The sequence below is a fragment of the Pieris rapae genome, chromosome 2 (assembly GCF_905147795.1).
Source record: "Pieris rapae chromosome 2, ilPieRapa1.1, whole genome shotgun sequence".
Taxonomy (NCBI): Eukaryota; Metazoa; Arthropoda; class Insecta; order Lepidoptera; family Pieridae; genus Pieris; species Pieris rapae.
The window spans coordinates 5,762,681-5,785,778 of NC_059510.1; the positions used below are offsets into that span (position 1 = coordinate 5,762,681).

At 32.3% G+C, this 23,098-nt stretch overlaps 3 protein-coding genes across 7 annotated transcripts; 1 reads left to right on the forward strand and 2 right to left on the reverse strand.

The window, feature by feature from the left end:
- Nucleotides 1-484: 484 nt before the first annotated feature.
- LOC110998568 (early boundary activity protein 2-like) lies at nt 485-4,074 on the reverse strand. Its single transcript, XM_022267273.2, has 6 exons — nt 3,927-4,074; nt 3,212-3,354; nt 2,213-2,716; nt 1,638-1,750; nt 1,420-1,563; nt 485-984 (listed from the first exon to the last, which is right to left on the reverse strand). The coding sequence occupies exons 1-6, from the start codon at nt 4,072-4,074 to the stop codon at nt 834-836; spliced, it is 1,203 nt and encodes a 400-aa protein (XP_022122965.2). The 3' UTR covers nt 485-833.
- On the forward strand, nt 3,975-8,537 carry LOC110998560. Of its 2 annotated transcripts, XM_045632443.1 has the most exons (5): nt 3,975-4,102; nt 5,412-5,463; nt 6,879-6,987; nt 7,234-7,377; nt 7,683-8,537. In XM_045632443.1, the coding sequence occupies exons 3-5, from the start codon at nt 6,881-6,883 to the stop codon at nt 8,251-8,253; spliced, it is 822 nt and encodes a 273-aa protein (XP_045488399.1). In that variant the 5' UTR covers nt 3,975-4,102; nt 5,412-5,463; nt 6,879-6,880; the 3' UTR covers nt 8,254-8,537. The 2 variants fall into 2 exon arrangements, with proteins under 2 accessions (XP_045488399.1, XP_022122957.2); XM_022267265.2 differs by lacking the exons at nt 3,975-4,102; nt 5,412-5,463 and adding an exon at nt 6,495-6,619.
- On the reverse strand, nt 8,251-21,399 carry LOC110998559 (probable ribonuclease ZC3H12B). 4 transcript variants are annotated; one of them, XM_022267262.2, is made up of 5 exons: nt 17,567-17,699; nt 17,184-17,258; nt 13,035-13,211; nt 11,629-11,861; nt 8,251-10,390 (listed from the first exon to the last, which is right to left on the reverse strand). In XM_022267262.2, the coding sequence occupies exons 1-5, from the start codon at nt 17,627-17,629 to the stop codon at nt 9,295-9,297; spliced, it is 1,644 nt and encodes a 547-aa protein (XP_022122954.1). In that variant the 5' UTR covers nt 17,630-17,699; the 3' UTR covers nt 8,251-9,294. The 4 variants fall into 4 exon arrangements, with proteins under 4 accessions (XP_022122954.1, XP_045488386.1, XP_022122956.1 ...); XM_045632430.1 differs by lacking the exons at nt 17,184-17,258; nt 17,567-17,699 and adding an exon at nt 21,005-21,399; XM_022267264.2 differs by lacking the exons at nt 17,184-17,258; nt 17,567-17,699 and adding an exon at nt 19,824-19,950.
- Nucleotides 21,400-23,098: the final 1,699 nt, after the last annotated feature.

A 23,098-nucleotide genomic window follows, 5' to 3' on the forward strand; every position in this document is an offset into this window, starting at 1 on the left:
GATATGTATATTTTATTATTATTTATACGGATTTATTTACTTTATTTCGTTTATATTGATTATCAAATAGGAGTGTAAAGAGCGAAGAGATTGCTTTGTATCCGTCGCCAAAAATGGATTGTCTTCGTAGGGTTTGGCTATTGGGATGCAGATAGGAGATCGATCGAGTGTCACGGTCTGATCTTAGATTGCTTTCAATCTGAGATTAAATATTGGGTTTGGGCGATAGTGAACATTGTTTTTTTTTTTAATTAGCTTTACTGATATAATATGTGTTCAGTGTCGCAGTTTTATTATATTTATTTGAATTTAAATTATGAGACTGCACATACATTGTCAAATAATTATAAATTTGATATTTTAAGGGCCTGTTTCACAATGTCCGGATAAGTTCGCTTAAATACGCTTAGCTTAAATAAACTTATAAGGTACTTATTGGTAGGATAAACAGTATTTTTGCGTTTCACGACTGTCACATAGCGCTATTCGTCATGAAATGCCAAGTACATATATTATTCGGAACTATTATCTTTCGAATAATTTATGTGTTGCATAGCTATTTGGGACTTTATCCATACATTTTGAAACAGGCCCTAAATCCGGTAATGGTGACATTCGACAAACAGCAATTGAAAGACGTCATTGCTAAGCAAATATCACATTTCATTATTTTAGTTTTAATTTATTAATTTAGTTACGTTTTAAATAACATAATCGCATATTCACATAACAAAAAGTGATTTTGGACTCAGTCATTATTCACAAAAAAAACATCTCAGGGCCATTTTAAGTAAAAATTATCCTTAAAATCTACTTATAAACATCACTAACAACTACTTACTATTTCTCTCTTTTTTCAAATTTTGTAATGGTACGTCCTCATGATCGCTGGAAGACTGTCTTGCCTTGGAATTTTTTTTCTTACTTTCTAATCTCATTTTGTACATTTTCGCCTCATCAGCGCATTTTGTTGTTATTATACTCCTGAAATTTTATTAAAAAGGTCAGCTTTTCAAATCGATTCGAGCGATGAACCAATGCGGAAAAACCCTAGGAATATGGGTGCGACACAGAATTTTTAGGAAGAACAATGTAATGTATAGTAACGTGTATGTATTGAAAATATATGGAATGCGATCTGTCAAAAACTAAATAGATATTATACTCGACAGATAGTTCTGTTCGTAAACAATCTTCCTTTACTCATTGTTGTCGATTCAATTATCTCGGAACGGTGAAGCTACAAAATTTTATACACGATTGACACTAAGCCCTTTATTTTTATAAAAATAAGCATGGAAGATATTTTATTATTTTAATAAAAAATATATGTCAAACGGATAAAACGTTTCTTCTATTTACATGATATAATTTGTAAAATTTTACGAATAAAATAAGTGAAAAAGCTGTAATACTTACCTAACTAAGTTTTCTTTAACTTTAAATTTTGATGTTATTTCTATAAGTACATCCGACACGATCTTTGGATCTAAACACATTTTGGCGGGTTTATTTTGAAAAGCCGGCGATCGTTTTCCAGTTAAAGAATGCGTTGCCAGTATCCTAAGAAAAATAAACAATTAATAACAAGCAAGCTTTAATAAATCAATCATATTAAGTATATTAAAAATGAATACCTTCGAGGAAATGTTGCCAGTAACAAAGTTCTCGTTGCAATAGTATAAGATTTCCAATTAACTTTTCTGTATTTGTCTTTGTGTATGAGCGTTTTACCGCTTCCAATAGGAACCTTAGAAAATATCACACAACTTTAGTACTTACATATTGTAATTTGCAACGAATGTCGTTGACAAGATATTTGACAACTGTTATAAATTAATTATGAACTTAAAACAATCTATTTTTTTTCCATATTTTATATTAACTCTGCATTCTGTGATAGCTTTTACTTCATCTCTTTTACGTTTTTGTAAGCAAGATTTTCACTGTCACCTAATCTAATCTAATCTCATCTGAGTCTCTTATGTATGAAATAAACCTGTGTTTACAAACTAAAATTGTAGTTGCAACATGAGTATTCTAAAAGTTATTATCATTTACTAAAGTTTGTTTTATACAGTACCTGTCTGTTGGTATATAATGTGTCAATTATACACAACATATAATAAATAAAATTAATTAATTAACAATGTAACAAAATATTACATTTAAAAATTATAAATAAAATGTCACTTAATATATCAGTTCTTACCCATTCATCTTGCAATTTATCCCGATTATGTTCGTTGCTTGAAACAGAGCCAACTGTGGAGTATTTATTAGTAATCAATACATTATCATCAGAACGATTGGATTCTTCACTTCTGTGGCTGAGTATATCATCAAAACTTTTTTCTTTTGTATTTTCGCTATGATTTAGCGTTTCATTTTTTATGTTTCCCATAGCTTTAACCTTTAAATCGTTTATCATTCCGAACAACTGTTGGAAAGTCTCTCTGATTTCCAAAACGCTTTTTAAATGTATATTCATTGTGTTTTTAGGTTGGGTTTTTTTCGTTGAATTGGTTACGAAACTTTTGGTATGTTGATGTATTGCATTGTGTTTTCTTTTACGACTTTGGTTAGCGTTCAATTTTCGTTCCTGCAATACTTTTACAACTGCATTAGGCCTGTGTACCGGAGTCATGTCCTTTTTGTTACGCCTTTTTATTGATATTTGCCGGAGGTATTGTTGTATATTGTTTTCTTTATCTACCTGGAATTGTGATTAGTCATTAGTCGATTTCGACCTATGGTTATTTGCTAACACAATTTGAATAATTATTTATACGGTTCTTATTTTAATTAGGTACTCAAAAAAATACATATTATCTATTTGTACTTTAGTGCTTTTTGTTATTTTAACTAGAAGGGCGTGCCGAAACAAATTTAATTATAAAAGAAAACTGAGTATTATTTATCCTAAACGTTTTTTATTTACCTGAACAATCTTTACAAAAATCACTTTTTTGGAATAAATCGCAATTCACTTTAATCACGCTTTTTATAAATTTCATTTCATATGTGTCCCTATTGCGCTCTTAACGGCCTGTGTGATCAGCTGTCCCTAGAATTAGTCGACCCGTAATTCGGCGACAGTCACTGAATTTTTTCAATACTACCGACTTATTGCATAATCAAATATAACATAATTTTTCATGCGAGACTTTTTTTTTATTAATAAATATAATTAAGTTATATAGTTGCTCACTTCTTCGTCAGAATCATCAGAATGACTATTAGACGGTTCCCATGACGAAGCACTCGGTGAGTAGTCCTGGTCCTCATTAGGCAGACTTCCACCGGCTCCTGAATCATTGTGGCCACAGCTTGCTGTGGATTTCTTTGGTTGGCCTTGAAAATTAATAGAATAATATTACTATCTACTTTTATGATCAAATTTTAACCAATTTTTTAAAGTTATTAAAGTGTGGTGATTATTAATGAGGGGTAATGAATATAATATATTCAAAGAACGAGGGAGAGCGATGAACAAAACGACAATTTTTTTAATATTCACAATAACGTCTGAAAGGATAATAAATGTATTTATGTAAAATAAAAAAATAACTATCGTATTATATATTCAAGTACAATCTTCTTGATTGGATTTGACTACTTCTAAAAACGTTAGGGATTTAAATTTAAGATTACACATTGAACATAAATTTATTTAGAGAAAAAGCAACTAAGTAAAAAAGGGTATGCAATCTTTGGAAAGCAAACACTAAGGCACTAGAGGCATAAAAAAGTTTCAATAACAGAATGAATTAACGGTTTAAATTGGCTCACTTATTTTTTGGCGCCATTATTATTTAATAATTACGATGATGTCGGGTCATGGCTTAAATAGTAACAATATTGTTAGGAACACACTAAGTATGATTTAATGAAGCAAAAGTAAGACAAGTACATAAATCACTCACATTCCTTCAGGTCTGTCTCATTTCCGCTCTCATTCCGATCCGTGGATATTGCAAGGCTCTTTGCTTCTTCGCTGAATTTCGATGCAGTGCCGCGACTTGTGCTCCAATCGGCTAGCAACCACTTTTCTATTTTACTTTTCGACGACATTTTTACCAACTAATCACGCTGAGAAACGGTAAGTAACTAAGACAACCCTTGTTGGGTTCAATGCATTTTCGCAGGTAAAACTTTCATTGCACCCTTACTGCAGTCATTGTACGCCCTTCTAAGCCGGAACAATACCGTTTCGCCAACTGCTAACAAAAAAACGGCCTTTTTGCGATCTTAGTTTCTAAATAGATACCCATTTCTACGAACACAATTACTGGTTTTCATGTCTTCTCTTTCTAATAATTGGTGTATTGGTATTTGTTTGTTAATAGAAATGAATGGTAATGTTAAAGTAAGAAATGTGAATGTTATATTGATTATTTTCAGTATCATATTAGATTATATTTACTTATTTCTTTAATTAGAAAAGTATAATATTATATGAAGAATAAAAATGTATTACTATTTGTGTATCAGTCATGTAAGGTACCAACATTTAATAATTAAGATTTCCTATACTTTGGATGTGTTATAATAAAGTTTTTAAGGTAAATAGTGTCTCGGTACAAGCTGTAAGTGTTCGATACGAAAGCAACTTAAAGTCAATCATTAATTAAAATTCTACTGAATTGTTTTCTAATTTAATAATTTTGATTCGCGAGTATAGAATCGTTAATAAGGTAGACACAATTTAGGATCAGGTATTTTACCTACAGGCCATTTTTATTTTTTACCATCACCCAGACGCAGAGGCCGCGCCACGCAGTTCAGATATGAAGAATGCTGAAGAAGATTTAACAGACACCTTTTCCTAAATCTAAATAATGTTAAATTATATTTTATCTCCTGTTAAGTTATTACCCTCGCAAGGTCGACACATTTTTTTACCTAATTAACTCGAAATATAAATCAATTGATTTATATTTCGAGTTAATTAGAAGAGTTGAAGAGTTTTTAATATAACGCGAGAAATGATGTAAAACGGTCTATAAAACGAATTTTAACGCGTTTTTGAGTGCTGGCCTTTTTTTTAAACCGCCAGTTTCTAACGTTCCAAACCATAGTAGAAGTTAGCTGCTAGTAATTTTGATAATTTCGGCGTCGTGATTTTTTCGTAAAATCTTCAAGTGATTTAACTTACCCCGTGTAATTAAAGTTACAGTAATTACAAGATAGGTGTGACTGTTTCATATGAATATTTAATTACAGTATTTTCTAAGTTACGAAATGGCATCAAAATACGGCTATTTTAGTAATTTAGGAAATACCTCAATGTTCCATCTTTAACCAAAAATAAATGTCGGGGTAAGATAAATAAACAAAACTTTCGATCTTACTCCGTTCCCAAGAGTCATACAAAAATTCGGTTGTTTTCAAACTTTAACTGTTAACAGGAAATAAATTGGCAACGTAACTAGTCGATACTTCCACGGCATCATGAATAAGGTACGTTACGGAATATGCAATGATAAGTAAAAATTAAATAAGTATTTAAAGATCTTATTTAGTAAAATTTTAGTTTTGCAATTAAATGGAAAGGTAATATATCAGAAATTGGCAATATTAAATATGCTAACCTAACCTAACCTAACCTAAAAAATATTTCATTAATTATGGTTGAAGGTATATCGGGTAATAATACCTAATTATTTAATAATTGCAATTGTTTTATTCAGTAACAATGCCGCGTAACTACGTACGAAAATCGTTACGTGCAACATCGGGACTCCTGAATTGCTTGAAACTGAGATGGCAAAATTTTGAAAACGTCTGTTTCAGTATTTCCCCGTTGGGGTAATAACAATATCAATCTTACCCCAACGATTTCGAAAAAAGTCAAATAGCAAAGTTGTAGATAATACAAAGAACTAAAACTTTTGTATTTACCTACACTTTTTTCACATAACCTCAAAATTTATGTGAAAAAGATAAAAATAAAAAACCAAAAACTTGGTTTTTTGAGTGGAGTCATATTACTGAATCGTAGTTAGTGAAAGTTACTGAGATTATTTGAATATATCCAGTGTTTAGTATTTTACGAGAATAGACAGAACCTACGCCACTTTTACCACTATCATGTATACCTGTCTAAGCAACGTCCAATGTATAAATAGCTCACTTCTAAGAATCTGTTTCTACGGCTGAGCATTATTAATTTACAATTCTACATAGCATACTCTCTAATGTGAAGTTAATAATAATATGAACAATGTGTTTTAGTTTTGTATTTTTGTAGACTGTAGGAAAGAACTATGTTTATACCAAATTTGTCTATATCAACTATAGAGTCACCATTTTCGATCAAACCTTGTGAGAAAGTGGAATAAACGTCCGAAAAACTCACAAGTGAAATTTATTTATACAGTTTTTTTTATGGCAATACTTATAACTATTTATACAGTTTTGATTCTGTATCGTAAGAAGTGTATAGGTAGGTACTAGGTATGTTCTATAAAAAATAAATGTCACTGTTATTACTTCAAATGTCAAATATCATTTCCAATTTCAGTAAATCTTTTTAAGTTTCTAAAGATTAACAAGACCATAGAATGAATCGAAAATTAAATACTTCATAACTCCAAGGTGCTTAATATCTCGCAAAGTAGGTATACGCTTGAGTGAGAGCATAATTGTGATATTTATAAAAAAAATATACATACAATACATCATTGTTGATTGTGCCTTAATTTTTATAAATGATAAAAAATTCACAAGTTTATATTTTGATTTTAAAAAGATTAACCTGATTTATAATAAAATCCTATTAATGTTTAAGTACGTTTGAGTATTAGAATGTTTAAAGAAAGCTTTCCTGGCTGATTTTGAAGTAGTTACTCATTAATATTATTTATTTATTTTAGACATGGAACCAGTTGTTGCCCAAAAATTAAAACAAAAAAAACCAATCAGTAAAACAAAGCTTAAGAAAACAATAAAGAATATTGTATGCCGTCCTGATCCTGTAAACTGGTATGTTACTTTATCAAAAGACATGTTCAATGATTTGAATGAACAACAGATTTCAATTTATTCTAGAGGTTAACTTGATTAGGCTTTTTTTTATTTTTCTATAACTATTATTTATCTAAGTTATTAGATTTAAATATCTCTTACATCTTAGGTGAGGACCTTACACAGTATAGTTTATTGTGAGGAAAGTATAAATAATGTATATGCAAACTTCACTTAGTCTACATGTCATTTATTTATTTTAAGGCTATTAGCATCAAAAGAAGAACATTTAAGACTAGAAACAACTCTTCAGAAATATAGAGTGACTTTACCAGAGTTTAAAAAACCTCACTGGAATGACATTAAAGATTTACCCAAGGAAAAAAGACCAAGACCACCTCCGTGCAAGTAAGTGTTTCAATTATGTAGATGATCTTTAGAAGTATTTTCAAAGTATCCTTCTTCATAAAGCATGAGATAACTTATACATCTTTAATAACAATTACTTGGATACAGATTTAGAACAGATAACAAGTTGTTTTAGATTAGTAGGAACTGATAGTTAATTATCTTTTTTCTATTAGTTAAATATAAATATGTTTAGTTTTGCCATTGGAAGGAATCTGAATTTATATATTTATTAATAATTTGAAATGGTTCAGTTCAGATTAATAAGAACATTTTTACTTATACATTCTTTTTTTCTTTTATAGAAGAGTGGAAGGTCTAATATTTGGCTTATCAGAATGTCAAGAATCTCTAAAAACTGGACTTTGTTCAGGTATCCTAATAGAATCAGATGTGAATCCAAAAATCTTAATGGAGCCAATAATTGAAGATTGTTGTTCAAATTCTATACCATATCTTTGTTTAAATGGACTCAGAAAAATAAGTGCAATGAATTTTGGTATTTCTACTAGTTGTCTGGGTATCCAAAAAGGGTGCTTGTTGGACTTACAAAATGATGTCCAAGTCATTTTCAAACAGAAATATAAACCAGAAGTAAAAAATGTAGTTGACAATGAAAAAGAAATTTCTGAAATCCCAATGGTTGTTGATGATGTGAAAGAAATAAAAATATATCCATATTTATATAGGAAAAGCAAGAAGGAAAGAGTTTTCAAACCTTCAGAGTATCAAGCAGTGAAAACTGTCACAGAAAAGTTTACTGGGCAAAACTTTATAGGGATTTCAGAAGATAAGAAAAATAATAGTAAATCTTATATGAATATGATTCTAAAAAGAATGTCTAATAATCCTAATAGAGTAAAACTAAAAAAATAAATTATATTTGACACAAAATTGTTTATTTATAATCTTAATCTATGTCAAAAAAGACATCATATTACTCACTTCACTAGGAAATGTTAACACAGTGCCAACCAGAATGAGGCCATTTTGCCCCAAATTAGTTTGAGTACTTAAGTTAATTTTCCCAACATGTAGATGTTGGCAAAACTTATTTAACTAAAGCCAATATTCACTGTCATTCCAAAGACTGAATTTCATTTAATATAAGAGCAGAGAATACAGTCTTTAAATGCCAGTAAAGTATGGTCCAAGTGCCATACTCCATAAAAATTATATATGTACATAACAATATAAATATATGAAGTACAACACTCTCGTAGATAACATAATATATCTTACATTTCCATGCATTGCATTCAATATTTTTTACGTTCAATTTAATACAAATTAAACATGTTACAAAATTATTTCTAAAATAAATGACTATTGTTTTAACCTGGCCTTATTCTTTAGAATAATATAAATATATAACAAATTTTAAATAAAATAATAAAAAGTTTGATTGTAAATAAACTATGCAACATAAACAATTTCTAAATTCTTAAAAGTTAAATGATTAAATTTGGTACATAGTACCAATATGATTTATACCATCACAATAATCATTATTGCAACATAACCTAAGATTAGCTTTTTAAAATATACAGAAAGCAAATGTTATGAGGCACATTGAATTAGAAAGTTAACAGCAATAGATTAAGCAATAATTGGTTAGAAAGATACTGAAAGAAATATATAATTATTGTGATTTGTACATTATTTGTGTCTAAACTTAATAAATACCGCGATATGCTTCTTAGAAGCATATCTTGTCGTGTCAACTCAACTAAATGCCTACATTGGCAGACCCAGTTGATGTATTCAAGTCAAAAAAAAATCTTTCACCAAATATTCAATAATGCTATAATTGTGTCAGTCGATATTAAAACCGCCAACTACAAAGTTAAATCCGTTTGACCGTTGAAATAAGGCTCGATTTACATTCGAAATTGAGATTAATTCAAGGTCAATGTCTCAATGCAACGGATGAGGAAGAGTCGCCTCGCTCGGCCTGTACCGGGCGAGGATTATAGCACACATTTTCTGGGCATCTGTTTCCTCAGGGTACGCATTCATGGCTTCAACTACCTGCACTTCTGGGAAAATGTTAGCCAAGTGGTAGTGCATCCGTCTACGCGCTTCCCACTGCTGAAGGGCGCCTTCCGAGGCACACGGAGACAGCGACGCCCCGGCCATGTAGAGGGGCATTGCACCCATCGCCCCGACTGGCGCCGAACAAACTCTGGAGGCGGTCGCGTGCAATCTGGGATCACAGGCCGGGTTCAAAGTCAGCTGTCTGGCGAGTTTTCTGTGGGGCTTTTCAGGCTGGTGGCTCGGCTGCGAGGGTCCCGGCTGTTGCGCTATATCGAAGTGCGTGGCGAGGGTGGGATCTGCCAGTCTTGGCGTAGCCGAATGCGCTCTAGCTAACGGTTTCTTCATGTCCGACGAGTGACCACCGGGCGGGAGGCTCAACGTATGCAGAGCGTGACGCGCCGCTCGCTCCGAGAGCGTTTCGGCGACGGATTTGTGCGGTCTGCCGGCGCGTTCGGGGTGATGGAACTTGCATTTGTTCCCGTAGGTACACTTGCGTCCGTAGGGGCAAGGCGGAGGGGGGTCCGTGCGGGAGGGAGGAGCTCTGAGGAAAGCATCCAAAGTGGGGCCGGACCTACCGAGAGGATCGTCCGGCGGCATAAATCTGTCGTTAACGAAGGTGTACATTAGGAGTCGTTCCTCGATGACTTTCCTGAATTCCGGGCTTTCGATGGCGAGATCTCGATAGTTGTCGTTGGAGACGACGACGCCGTCGGTTTCAGCAGCAAGTTTGAGGATATATCTATCGTCGTAGCAGACGAGTCGTTTTCCTCCGAGATGTCTGCTAGGGGTGTAGTGTAGGATTCTGTCGCGTTCGAGACGTTCCAAGCAATCCCTGTCAGAGACAGGGTTATCTGGTCTTGTGGCCTCTTTGCGCCATTTGGGCACAAACACCGATATGTCTTTGTGGCCTCGTGCTCGAAACCAATCCACGCATATCTCTATGCCTCGGCACGAGAATATCTCCATGTTGCCATGACTGAAAATAAAAGTAAAATGAGTAAGTAATGAATATACCAACCGGAACATTTTGTGACCAGACTGATGCGCGTTTAAAAACGCTTATGAGAATTTCAACTTTACAATTATTTGATTAACTTTTAAAAATTGCAAATCAAACACTTCGTATGATTCTTGATGCAGTAAAACACTAAAAAGATTAGTACCGGAAAAATGGGCGCTAAAAATTTTAGGCCCGGTCCTAAAACCTCAATGTTTGTGTCATTATCATTTAATTCTTAATAGATAAGTCGGTCAGCCTTCTGTGCCGGACACAACCCGGTCTTGACTTTTTGGTTCTAACGCATGCCCGATATCCTAACGATGTTTTCACTGTGTGATTTACCACTCGGAATACGCACATAGTCCATAGGTTCACAGTATCGAACCTACGACCTCGGAAATCAAAGTCACACGCTGAAACCTAGCCAAACACTGCTGCAAAACTTTCTATAGTTTGTGTGTTCACAATGAATAATATACAGACATAAATAATATGAATAAGAAATATTTTTTAAATTTGAATATTAACCTAACTACGTTAAACAGTTACACGTAATCAACTAATTGATAGTTAGTATAACGATTAGCTGACTTTTCGATAAGCATTTAGTGGTTAAATTCTTCCTTATATTTATCTTATATACGTTATTACGTACGTATTTAGTTATGTACGTTACAAGGCCATTATTTACGATTTGATAAATAAACTGATCATGTCATATATATATATGTCCAGATTCGAGGATCACATTATCTTTATTGTACTTTAAAGTATAATCTTTTTGAGTGAATGTTATTGTGCCAAAAAATTGAATATTTTTTATAAATTTGATTGCTTGATCAACAAATTAATGCTTCTTCATTTACATTTCATGCCAGTTCTTAAATCACGGACGAGAAATTCCGGTAATAATCATTCCGCCACCCCTTTAAATCGCCATGTTAAAACTGTGACTTGTTAATAAAACAGGTATTAAATTTTTTTTATAAGAAAACCACACAACACTGAAAAAGGATGGCATTCACTGACTTCTATAGAAAATCAAAATGCTAACATTTCAAGGTTAACAACAAGGTTTTCCCTGTAGAAATTATTAATATAAAAAACTAAACTTGACTATAGTTCAGGGTGTCGGTTTTTTGTGACGGCGTGAAAATTTACTCTTATAATTTTTCCATAACGCGCCAAAATTAAAACTTCAAAAATTTAATTACCTCATAGCCACATTGCTGCCATCAATAACTATATGCCTCAATGGCGATCGGTCTGGTTGAGGTTCAGGATCTATCGGCTGTAGTGGCGAAACTGGCCGAATTGGCCGCTTGGAAGCCAACTTAATCAGCTCAGCTAGCAGCTCATTACGGGGCGGATCCGGTCCCAAACGCTTCAGCGCCGTGCGAGCGAGATGTTCTGAATAACCCAGCTTCAATGCGAAGTCTATTTTCGCCTGTAATACCATAAAGAGAGGTGTTAAGTTAGGTGTGTAGAAACGCTGTCAAATCTGTTGTGTGTGACACCTTTGAATATCTTGTTTGAAGTTTCTGTGAATATCTTATTCATTTTGTATTAGTAAGGAAAGTAGGTTTATGTGAAGACAGGCCCAAAATTTATTTTGTTGCGAATCGAATCATACTGATTTGACGGATTACACATGTTCATATGAGTAATCCAAACCAAGAATTGTTTATATATTTGAAACATCGATTTTAGTACATTACATTAAATATCTAAATAATTAATTTACACATACCTACTCGTACCACGCTCATGAAATAAAATTTAGGCCTTACTTTATTTATAATTTAAATTTAGAATGTATTTGATTATATCTAAGTTTTTGTGCGTGATCACTGAACTACACACAAAAGTGATTCTCTCTCGTGGCGCTAGTGTCTGTACAAATTATAACAACTTTGACCTTGATTTGAAATACTTATTACATATGCGTGATTCGTAAAGAGTAAAAAATAAACAAATATAGATATGGAATAATGTAAGCCCATATGAAAAAATTATGTAATACGCGTTAGATGATGCAAGTGACACAGTAAAGAAAATTACATCATGACAAGCCTCAAGCCAAGATATACGCTTTCCCAAGCGCTGCTACAACCCAGTTTTGTACAATTTAAAGCAAATGAAGTATTTAACAAGCTCACAATTCAGATTTCGAAATTCAAGTATGATTTTAAACTTGGAAGTTGAATCAATTAAATATTTTTGTTTTTATACTGGGACTTTGGGATGAAATTTAAAAAAAATGGGATGGGAAAATGTGTCGACAAATGTGTATAGCTATCAAACTCATTTGCGCTTTATAAAATCAGATTGAAATTACATGATATTTTTGAAATTCAGTCATGCACTTAAAAATTATACAGTGTTATTTTTTATTACCACAAACCATTATTAGATAGATGGAGTTAGTTCAACTGTACCTCAGAAAACAGGCATCAGTCAAAATGAATTGATTATTTATTTATTTTCAATAAAATTACTATTAAATATTAATGGTTTGTAAGCTTTAAATGTATAGGGTAGGATAACACGTGAATGGCACTAAGGGAGTATTGGTTCATGTAATTCGTAAAAATTATCAGGTTAGGCTTAATGTATTTACCTGGTTAAGAGGCGGTGACACCGGGGCGAGAGTGACGTACTCCGCAAACTCGGCTGCGAGCGTGTCCGACGGCGTCCTAGAAGCAGTGCGGTGACTGACATCCTCTTCACATTCGGAGTCGTAGCTCGAGTCCTCGCCCCGTTCCCCGGCCCAGCCCAGCGATGACTCCACATATTTCTGTAACAAGCCGATAATAATGTGTTCAGTATCGATGACATTGACCAAACGCTTTATACAAACCATTAAATAGACCTATAGCTGAATGCGATACCATATACCTATTTGAATATTATCTAGGTTTGACCAGTTTGACGTCATGCTCTTGGGAAGTAGATAACGAAATGACGTAAACGATAATAGGTTATTTAAGTTGACCGTACTCACGGATCTATTCCGATTATCCTTAACATTTGATTTATAAGACAATCTTATCGCTAAATTACCACATTATTAACTAAATCATTAATGCATATCAATAAGTATGTTTTAATATAGCGCCGCCGTAAGCGCAAGACAGGGTCAGGGGGGCACCAAAGCGGATCTACAGATGATCAATGACCTTTACGCGAGCATGGTACCGGTTATAATTCATTATTTACCAAAATTTACTAAATATCCTCTCAAAGCAAAATCTTATTAAACCCGTTATCGATGTAGAACGAAACAAATACGCCTTAGTCACAGCTACATCCGTGTTGGGACGTTTAGATTGGGTTGGCAGCAGACATTTTAACACGCTATTGCCAAGTAAAAGTGTCTTTAGACCCGAATATCCGGCTTGTAAAGGTTTAGTGAACGAAAATTTTAAAGAGTTAACGACATCTAGCGATATTCAATATATCAAAATATTCAGACATCGTGTGATAAGTTTATTTAAATTATTTTAATAGGTCTATATTTACTTTCGAGTCTGTTAAAAATCAATTAAAATATATTAATTGCAACGCGCAGTAAATTTGATTTGATCAAAAGTCGAATCTTTAAACTTGGATAACAGAATCGCATTTTAGTTGTGATAGATACACTTTGCCTCATCTTCCAACTAAATTAACTCCTTTTGATTTAGCTTTTAAGTTCTGATTTAAAGTGTTACAGGCTTACATCCTTTTAGCACAGCCGGGAAGCACGACCTGTGGTTTAAGAATCTTTGTTTACTATCGACTATTATAAATGCAAAAGTCGCCTGGCCTCGAATTAGAACCTATATCTGGCTGGATACATTGGCTACACAAAAATAATAGCTGGTATTTCAATGTTTGCAAAGTATTGAAGTACACTTGTTGCACCGCGGCACACCGCAACCGGATGCGACTTTCTAAAAAACATTGTGCTCACAAAACAACGCCAGCGCAGAAGTATTGAGTATGATTAAATAATTTAGTTTTGACCCGAGTTAATTCGATCGTAATGTTATGTTATTAACCCCTGTCTATAAGTACAAAATATTATTAATTTCTAATCAGCGGTTTAAAATGTACTTTTTCCTTAAAAAAATATGTATTCATAAGTGCGTGCAAATACATACTGTGAAACGAGACTAAATAGACGAAAATTCGAAATTAATTTAAAAGAAACTGACCTGAGTATGGCACGTAAGCTTCATTTTTAGCTTAGAATTAAAACCTCTTATCTCGAACGATTAAGCAGGTTCTAAATAGTTTGTATTTTATTAAGTTGTGTTCAATACAATATAATCAAAAATCGAATTATATTAAGCAAGTGATTTTATTATTTATGTTAAATATTTTTTGTAATAGATGGAGTAAGTATACTAAAATGTCCTTTTTACCTTCCTTCAGTAGAATGCAGGACAGAACATATGACTAATTTGTTTTTGCACACTTTTCTTATGTATAAAAAAGCTTCTATAGCATTCTTTATTTACTAATTACAAAGAGCGTTGGGATAATACTACAAAAAACTCCTATGGAAATCCCACATTTAGTTACGCAAGTATTCGGTATAGTCTTTTGTTTACGTTTTTTTCTACGGCGTTCCCAATAAATCCAAACAAATTCCATGTGGTCATAACTCGTAGTAAACGAGGGCATTAGTTGAAGATGCGAAGAGATATTGTCTTTTATGAATAATCAAATGAAGTATAATTTAAGCAATTTCATCTGTATTCATATTATTTAATTTTAAAAGATATTAATAACGAATCTTATAAAAATATATATTTATAATATTTTTTATTGAACTGCCTCCAAACAATGATTTTTATCAACTACCCTCAAGTACATATAAATATTATCATAAAGACCCGGCTCAGCTTAGTGAGATTTCATTTAGAATAATTTTTCTATTTACGTATATTGATAAATTAAATAAATTATTTTACAGTAAAACGTTTCCGATATAGTTTTTTTAGGTAGAATGGTGTATGCCTCAAGGCTGAATCTCGACTGGTTATTCTATTATAAACCTAAAACTGATAACAATTATGTATTTAAAAAATGACATATTAAGTATAATTTGTCTTAATTTTTCATCGTTCGTGCCGTGACAACCGCTTATAAATTAGAAGGTTAATTATTGCATCAGCTGTTTCTGACGTAGCACTATGTAGTTCCGCTATTTGCAAGATCATATCATTTGAACGAGTCTTGGATTAAACAATTGTACCTTTTAGGCGGTTAAAGGTTTATAAGCTTCATAGGACATTATTATAAATAAAATTACGAGAAAAATGTTAACCACAAAAAACCGTGGATTATAGTAGGAAAGTGCATTCTTGTATTGATTACAAGAATTATCAGAGGACCTCAGGTTTTCGCATTCTACCTAGGGACATATCCATAACATGGCATCGTCTTAATGTGAAATCACCCCTTCTAAACAAATATAGGAAATTTTATCTCAAAAAATAAATAACATAATTGTTTTACCTTGAATAAATACATAATATAAATTAAATTAATTATTTATCTGTAACTTTATAAGTAATGATTTCAAGAAATACTGGAAATTCTTCTTAGTAATGAGTAAACGAGATTATATTAAACTGTTTACGATATGTTATGGTTAAACGAGGACTTAGGCATCATATCAAGTACTCGATATTTTTCCCTTACAAAATCGCACTCAATAGTTATATACAAAAGATTATTTAATGCTTAGAAATATAACTGGGCCTTTACTTTGTAATTTCCAATAGCTATCGGGCCTAATAATGGTTGTTCGGAATATTAAGTTTTTCTAGCGCGCGATCCCAAGATTGCAACATCAGCTCTACGGATATTAAGAGACCTATATCAAACTTACATACAAAATCGTCGGGATAGGTATCGCTGCCACTATTGGAAGTTACAAAATGCAGTAGATCCACTGTAATGAGGCAAATCTTTTAGAGTCTTGTTTTCCATGTGAAGATATACCTTTTTTTAACGGATTTTATAACACCAGTATTTGATATAGTATTGTTACGAAGACGGGTCAACTGCAATATTTTTCCCCCCTCGATCCCCTAGCTCGTAACAGTATTCATAAAATGTTTGTTTTTCATTTAAACCTGTAATTTTTATCATTTTTATGTCTTTTAAATAGAAGTGAGAAAAAATTAACCAATCATGTTTTGAAATTGATCCGGAATAAAAACGGTACCCATTTAATACGTAAACATTTGATTTTTCTTATATCGAATTCGCAGGAACAAAATACAACGCTGGAACTTGGAAGTAAACAGATAATGACGTATTCTTGGGTGTAAAAATTGCGTCGTTTATATTGTTGTTACTTTGGTTAGAAATTAATCGTATACTCTACATGCCAGAGCCTTGTTTGTTTGACATAAACAGAGTCTGACAATTAAAGTGAAATTAACAATTTGTAGGTTTTAAAACAAAATCCACCGATCAATCTCCTTCGTGCCTTCTCCATCTACACGACACTGGCGAAGTACCTTGTGCCCAGTTGGCACAAAAATAAAGCCATTAAAAAAAACAAAATCTAAATCGTACGCCACCTCCTACGTGTATTCGAAGTGGGTTTATAAATTTCAGTATTTTCACAAGAGCCATATTATCTAAGTTATGAAAATGATCTTGAACCGTTCTCATACGTAAAGTAGGTATTCTTTAAGAGAAACAAGTAACAGCTTATTCATTGTTTACTTTTCAACATAATCTTTTGCGATATAGGTATACTAACCTTGAAATGCCTGATAGGTTTCGTCGGAGTTAAAACAACTATTATTATGCAGAACTGACGCGCCCGAACGCATGTCTAGTAACGATAAAAATGTTATTGTTATAATATATAGATTATAATTAAGAATAATCTTAAATTTGATAAGCAGATATGTCGTATGCATCGGACAATTAAAAAGCGTACGACAATACAAAACGATTTCAATAAAATATTGCCTGGAAAATAAAGAGGAGAAGCTAAGGTTACCGGCAGAAAAGCGCAATATGTATCTAAGTTAGGCTAACTTTGGAAAATTTAGCCATAGGAAAGCCATTTTCAATTCCAAACATTTTAAGCATATTCCTAACTGAATTTATTGGAGTAAAATGTTTGTCCAAACCCACCGCAAAGTCCAATAGCAATTCTTTAGGCTGATTACTCTCAGATAATTTAATAACACCGATCATAACACTATCACATCAAAACGAATAAAATAACTTGTAATAAAAAAGGAATGTATATGTATTGTTCATATCGTTCTATTTACTATTGGAGAAATTGTATCGCACGTTTTACAGATAAAGTCTAACCAATGATATAGGAGCATTCGGGTATCATCGTGTCGTGCGATGTTTCGTCATAACAGGATGCGGTGCGCACGCGACATACTTACACACACATCCTACACTTATTTAGATTTCGCTGCTTACAATTAATAAACTCAAAAAATTGATCGACCATATATTTATTCATTATGTTATTCTGGTTACGGATTTTTTTGGCATCTGTAAGAAAAGCCAAAATCCTAAGCCCTAATCACTTAATTGAAATAAATATTTACTTAACAATATTTTAAGCCTTGTTTTCCAGACATAAATATCTTTGGAAATAATGGTAAACTTTTATTGTTCTCACTGTATAAGTGTCAACAATTGATTTAGTGTAGTTACGTTTTAGATTTTCCTTGTTTATTTCCCATCACTTACGTAGACTAATTTACCATTAATTATTATAGATGTTTTGTTCTTACGATACATATAAAGAAATTATTCTAGGTACAATTTTTAATGTGCTATCCGACATCATAATATGACATACAGAAATGCTCGATTATCTAATTGTCCATAACAATAGTAAATTCATCACCGCGTAATATCAAGTATTTAACATTTTCAACACCCGTGTGATTAAAAAGAAAATTTAACATAATGATGTTGACAATTTTAATAACTTTAACATAACAATATGAAGACAGTTAGTTAATTCTGATTTGTAAACATTAAAAACGTTTCACAGACCTGATTGAAAAGCCTCGATATTTCATTAGTCAGATAATTAAACGGAACTAAGATTAGACATATTAGATAGAGTCATATACGAATTTAAATAGTAATTACAGTAATCTAATATAAACTGCACCATATCGGCTTTAGCAAAAGCTCTTTCATCATAGTTATGGAGACCTACTTTATGAACTACGATATCCGCGAAGAAATTTTCGAAAATTATGCCAAGCGGAGCTATTAGATTCAAATCCGTGATCGGACATAGTGGATAACGGGTGAATATAAATTACTGGAGCTCGCCGTAGACTTTCACTCACCGTTTATATCCGTACAAGCTACCTCTACCTCTGACACTGTTGAATGCATTATCAGTCTATAGGTGCCCAAGAAAATACCTACGTTGTTTTATATTTGTTTACATTATTAGCGTAGCACCAAAATGTTTTATGATCTGACATTATCTAAAGTTAATATTTACGTAAATATTTTACCCCATATAGGATGTATAGGATGTGTACATAATATTATTAAATAAATATCTGGTTATTGGTTACTTTTCTTCAATATGTGTGGCCACTGATATGACTTATTAATTCCCGCCTTAATATAATTGAAAATTGGATAATTTTATGAAATATAATTTAAGAGGAAGGAAATAACTTAAGGAACTACTTAAGTTCTTTCCTGATACTGAAGCTACAACCAGATAAATACTAATTTTAATTAAATTACTACTAATTAATATATCACCAACCACCTCATCACATCAACAAATCATTTAGGTATTTAAAAAATAAAATAAAGGATTCAATTGGTTTAAACTGTCTACGTTTTATGTTCCCGTCAATATAAGCCGGGCCCAAGGGCCATAACTTAACACTTTTGAGTTATGAGAGGAGGAGACATTAATAACATATCTCTCAAGATAATAGTAGTATTACTTTTTAAGATAAAATACGGAAATACTCTAAGAAGAATGAAGTAGTTATAGAAGAGGACTGGTAAGCACCTTGAATGTAATGCAAACTTAATAAAATCATTGTGAATAATTAAACCGGAGTTGAATGAACAATTGCACTTTCATAAGAATTGAAAAGGTCTCATAACATCACGTATAATGTAAAATGTTGACGGCAGTACACTGAAAACTTTAACCAAAATCACTGGGCTATTTGGTTCACAGAACAATTAATTCATCATCAATATTAACAATCTATTGATGTTTGAGCACTTCGCAATAATTAGCATAGTTTGTGACGTTGAAACTAGCTATGCTTCCGGGTTCGTATATCATTGAACGGAAATTATTCCCGACTTAAAATTCTTGCAATACTGTGTGACGTACAAATTGCATTAGTCTAAACGCACTGCTCACCTGGGAGTTGTCAATCGCGTACATAATAATTGCGTGCTACTGTGCGCTTTTGACGCACGACATGGCTCGTTTGTACGCGGCCTCTATCGCGGCAAGACTAGTTTGAAGAGCAATCGCACGCGGCGAATACGCACACCTCCACGCACGAGTGAAGGGGAAGCGGGGCAGTCGAGATCCGGGTTTCGCGCCCACTGCACCAGGCGGCCCCCAAATAATACCTGACCTCTGCCACCCAGCCGAATACGTCTGGTAGAATCGTCAACGCAAAAAGCTAAGACAATTTGGGCTTGGAAGCAACATTTAAAAACAGGATTGAATGGTTTAAGATTTAAGTCAGCAACAAGTAAATCTCAACTGTTATATCATTGAAAGGATATACTTAGGATGATTATACAATTATTTATCTTAATTTATTTTTTAATTTATACTTTTGCTTGAGTAAATTGTTATCATCTTCATATCTATATGACAGAGGTTATATTATACCTTCTCAGTTGATACTTTAATTTGTAGATGTTTAGCAGGTACTATTTTAATAATAAATCTTTAGTAGTGTGTGTACACTACATGTTCATTGATTTAATGTTAAAGGTTATTAGTAAAATTGATGAAATTATAATGTTTCTATAATATATAAAAAATAGATATTAATATATACTATATATATATATATTAATATAAACTTATCAGAATATTTTAACTTAGATTAAAGTTCCATAGAAGGAAATTTATTACCTAAACCTAGTACTCATAGGACCAATTACCAAAATCAAGCCAGACTTTTTTAAAATAGAATTTATACATAAAATGGATTTGTAGGATTTTTGATCTAAAATGGACCTTCCCTCTGGTAAAAAAGGATTTAGGGAACATTCAATTCAACTCCTTTTATTTGTTTACTCCGGCTAAATGTGAAAGAACATCATCTTTAGGAGGTAAAATATAGTAATTACAAATTTTCCTGTTAATAAAATCATGTTATAAAATCTAAGGAATGAAAGTATAGTTTATATTATTATTTTTTTTTGTAAATATTGGTAAGTTGTCAAGGTATTGTCCATAACTGAAGCTCTTTTCTTAGATAGGTACAAGTGAAACAAAAATCTCACACAAAAAGAATTACGAATATAAAATCTTTATATAAAATTTATAACTAAAATAATATTTTATTACTATCTTACCTGAATTCTGTCAATTAATTCTTCATTCTTGAAATTCTCGTTACCGGTGTTTAAATTAAAAGTTACTTTAAAATTAACAAAATTCTTTTTAGGACTTGGAAACGCAGGTTTAATTTCAGAAAGAGTAACGTAGTAAAAAGTTTCAACTAACTTGAGATATTTGTTATAGAATTCCGGTAAAGAAGATCGAGGAACTGATATAAACAAATCGGAATCGTTTGACATAATTTAAATTACAGCGCCACAAGATATCTAATCAATAATTGAATTGCATAATGTTTATCTAGACACCAAATAATCCTATAGTTTATTATTTCTTTTTCCACCGATATGAAAATAAATATTAGTATTTGGCCGTCCACACTGTTCATAGAAAAACGTCATACTCATAAGTCAAAACTAGACAGTTCAAAATATTTGACGTCGAGAACTGTCATTTTCATAAAAAGTATATGATGTGATTGTAAGTACAAAATTATTAATATAATACTTTAAAATAGCATAGAATCAGAAGTCTAAAAATCAGATCACGTTAAAATGATAGAGAAGGTGATGTGTTTTAACTGTTTAACGCCATTTAATACATGGCGTTAAACGGTTAGGAGATAAATGGTTTGTCTTTTAATTTAGATAAGTTGGTCGGGTTGTATTAAACTTCTGGAGGTCTAGCCGTATTACTACCGAAAAGTTTTTGACTTTCACTACCGCTTTTGTGTATTGTCGAAAACGCTTCGTTCGCAGCCAAGAGACATGTTACTACACTATGGTGTCGACAGCTTATCACCGAGTTGCTTTTCCCGTCATACTGTCTCTGCATTAATTGTATTCCTAATGTCACATTTATAAACCCAATAAAGTTAAAACTTTACAATATTATGGTAAATTTGAGATAGAAAGATTCACAATGGACTTAAGAATAAAAGTAATGTAATTGTACCAAATTTTGAGTAATTGGAAAGGTGTAAAGTGAATTTAAATTTCATGTTAAAATTAATTATGGTTTGTTTCATGTTCTCTCAGAAATTAAAATGAAATATTTTGAACCTGCATAATCGCGATATACAATAATTAATAGTACCTACTCATACTTTTATATTTTTTGGATTTGATCTCACAGCAACTGCAACAACAACACAACCTGCAAAATAAAGAAGCAGCATATTTAGTAACCGCTTTGAATTGTTGATTGATGAAGATTGATTGATAAATAGAAAAAAGATTGATAAGTAGTTGATTAAGTCCAAGGAATTAAAAAAATAGTGTAATAAACACAGACGATGAAATTATTGTTTTATTAAAGCTTTAATTGTCTAGAACTAGTTTGAATTGTACCTATTTATGTATACGCATAAATCTAATTTCAGTTTAACTTAAGTTATTTATAAAAGTTAATTTGTTTGTGTTTACACAATCGAAAGAAGATATAGGTTATTTCTTCTTTCAAAAGTCAGCATGTACTTAATTAGTACATAGTTAAGCCATCTTGTCTAGGCTCCGCACGCACTTACATTCTCGTGAGAACAACACGCAATACATAGTCGAAATAACTAACATCACCGCATTCACGAATTCAAGTACGACCAATCATCTTAGTACCTAGCACCCATTCACGAGTATGACGCATTGCCAGCCTTAGGGTTTAAGCTTGACATTTAAGCGCGCATGACGATCCTTGAAATGTGAACTTGGCTATATAAGAAAATAATAATAATACTAATTATATTGAAATAATTTGATAACACATGGATCACGGTTTGTCCTGCTTTACATTAAAACAGTCGTGGATGTTGACGATCGTCCCAGTCTGAAAATCTAGCCGAGAGATTCAGTCACGTTACCTCTTTATACTGGAGTTATTCATATCCAAGCACATCGTTTTAATATTCATTTATATTATAATAGGCCGTAGCAAGCAGTTTTACTTTAATGAACAATTTAAATTTATTTAATAACAACACTTGTATCTCACTAAGGATTTTGTTCATTCAGTTCATTTATATGAAATGTCTACCTGAATGGAAAGGAACAGCTGAATCTTCACTGATAAAGTTGGAACATGCAAAAATAGCAGTTCTTAAAGTTCCATTTTGCAGA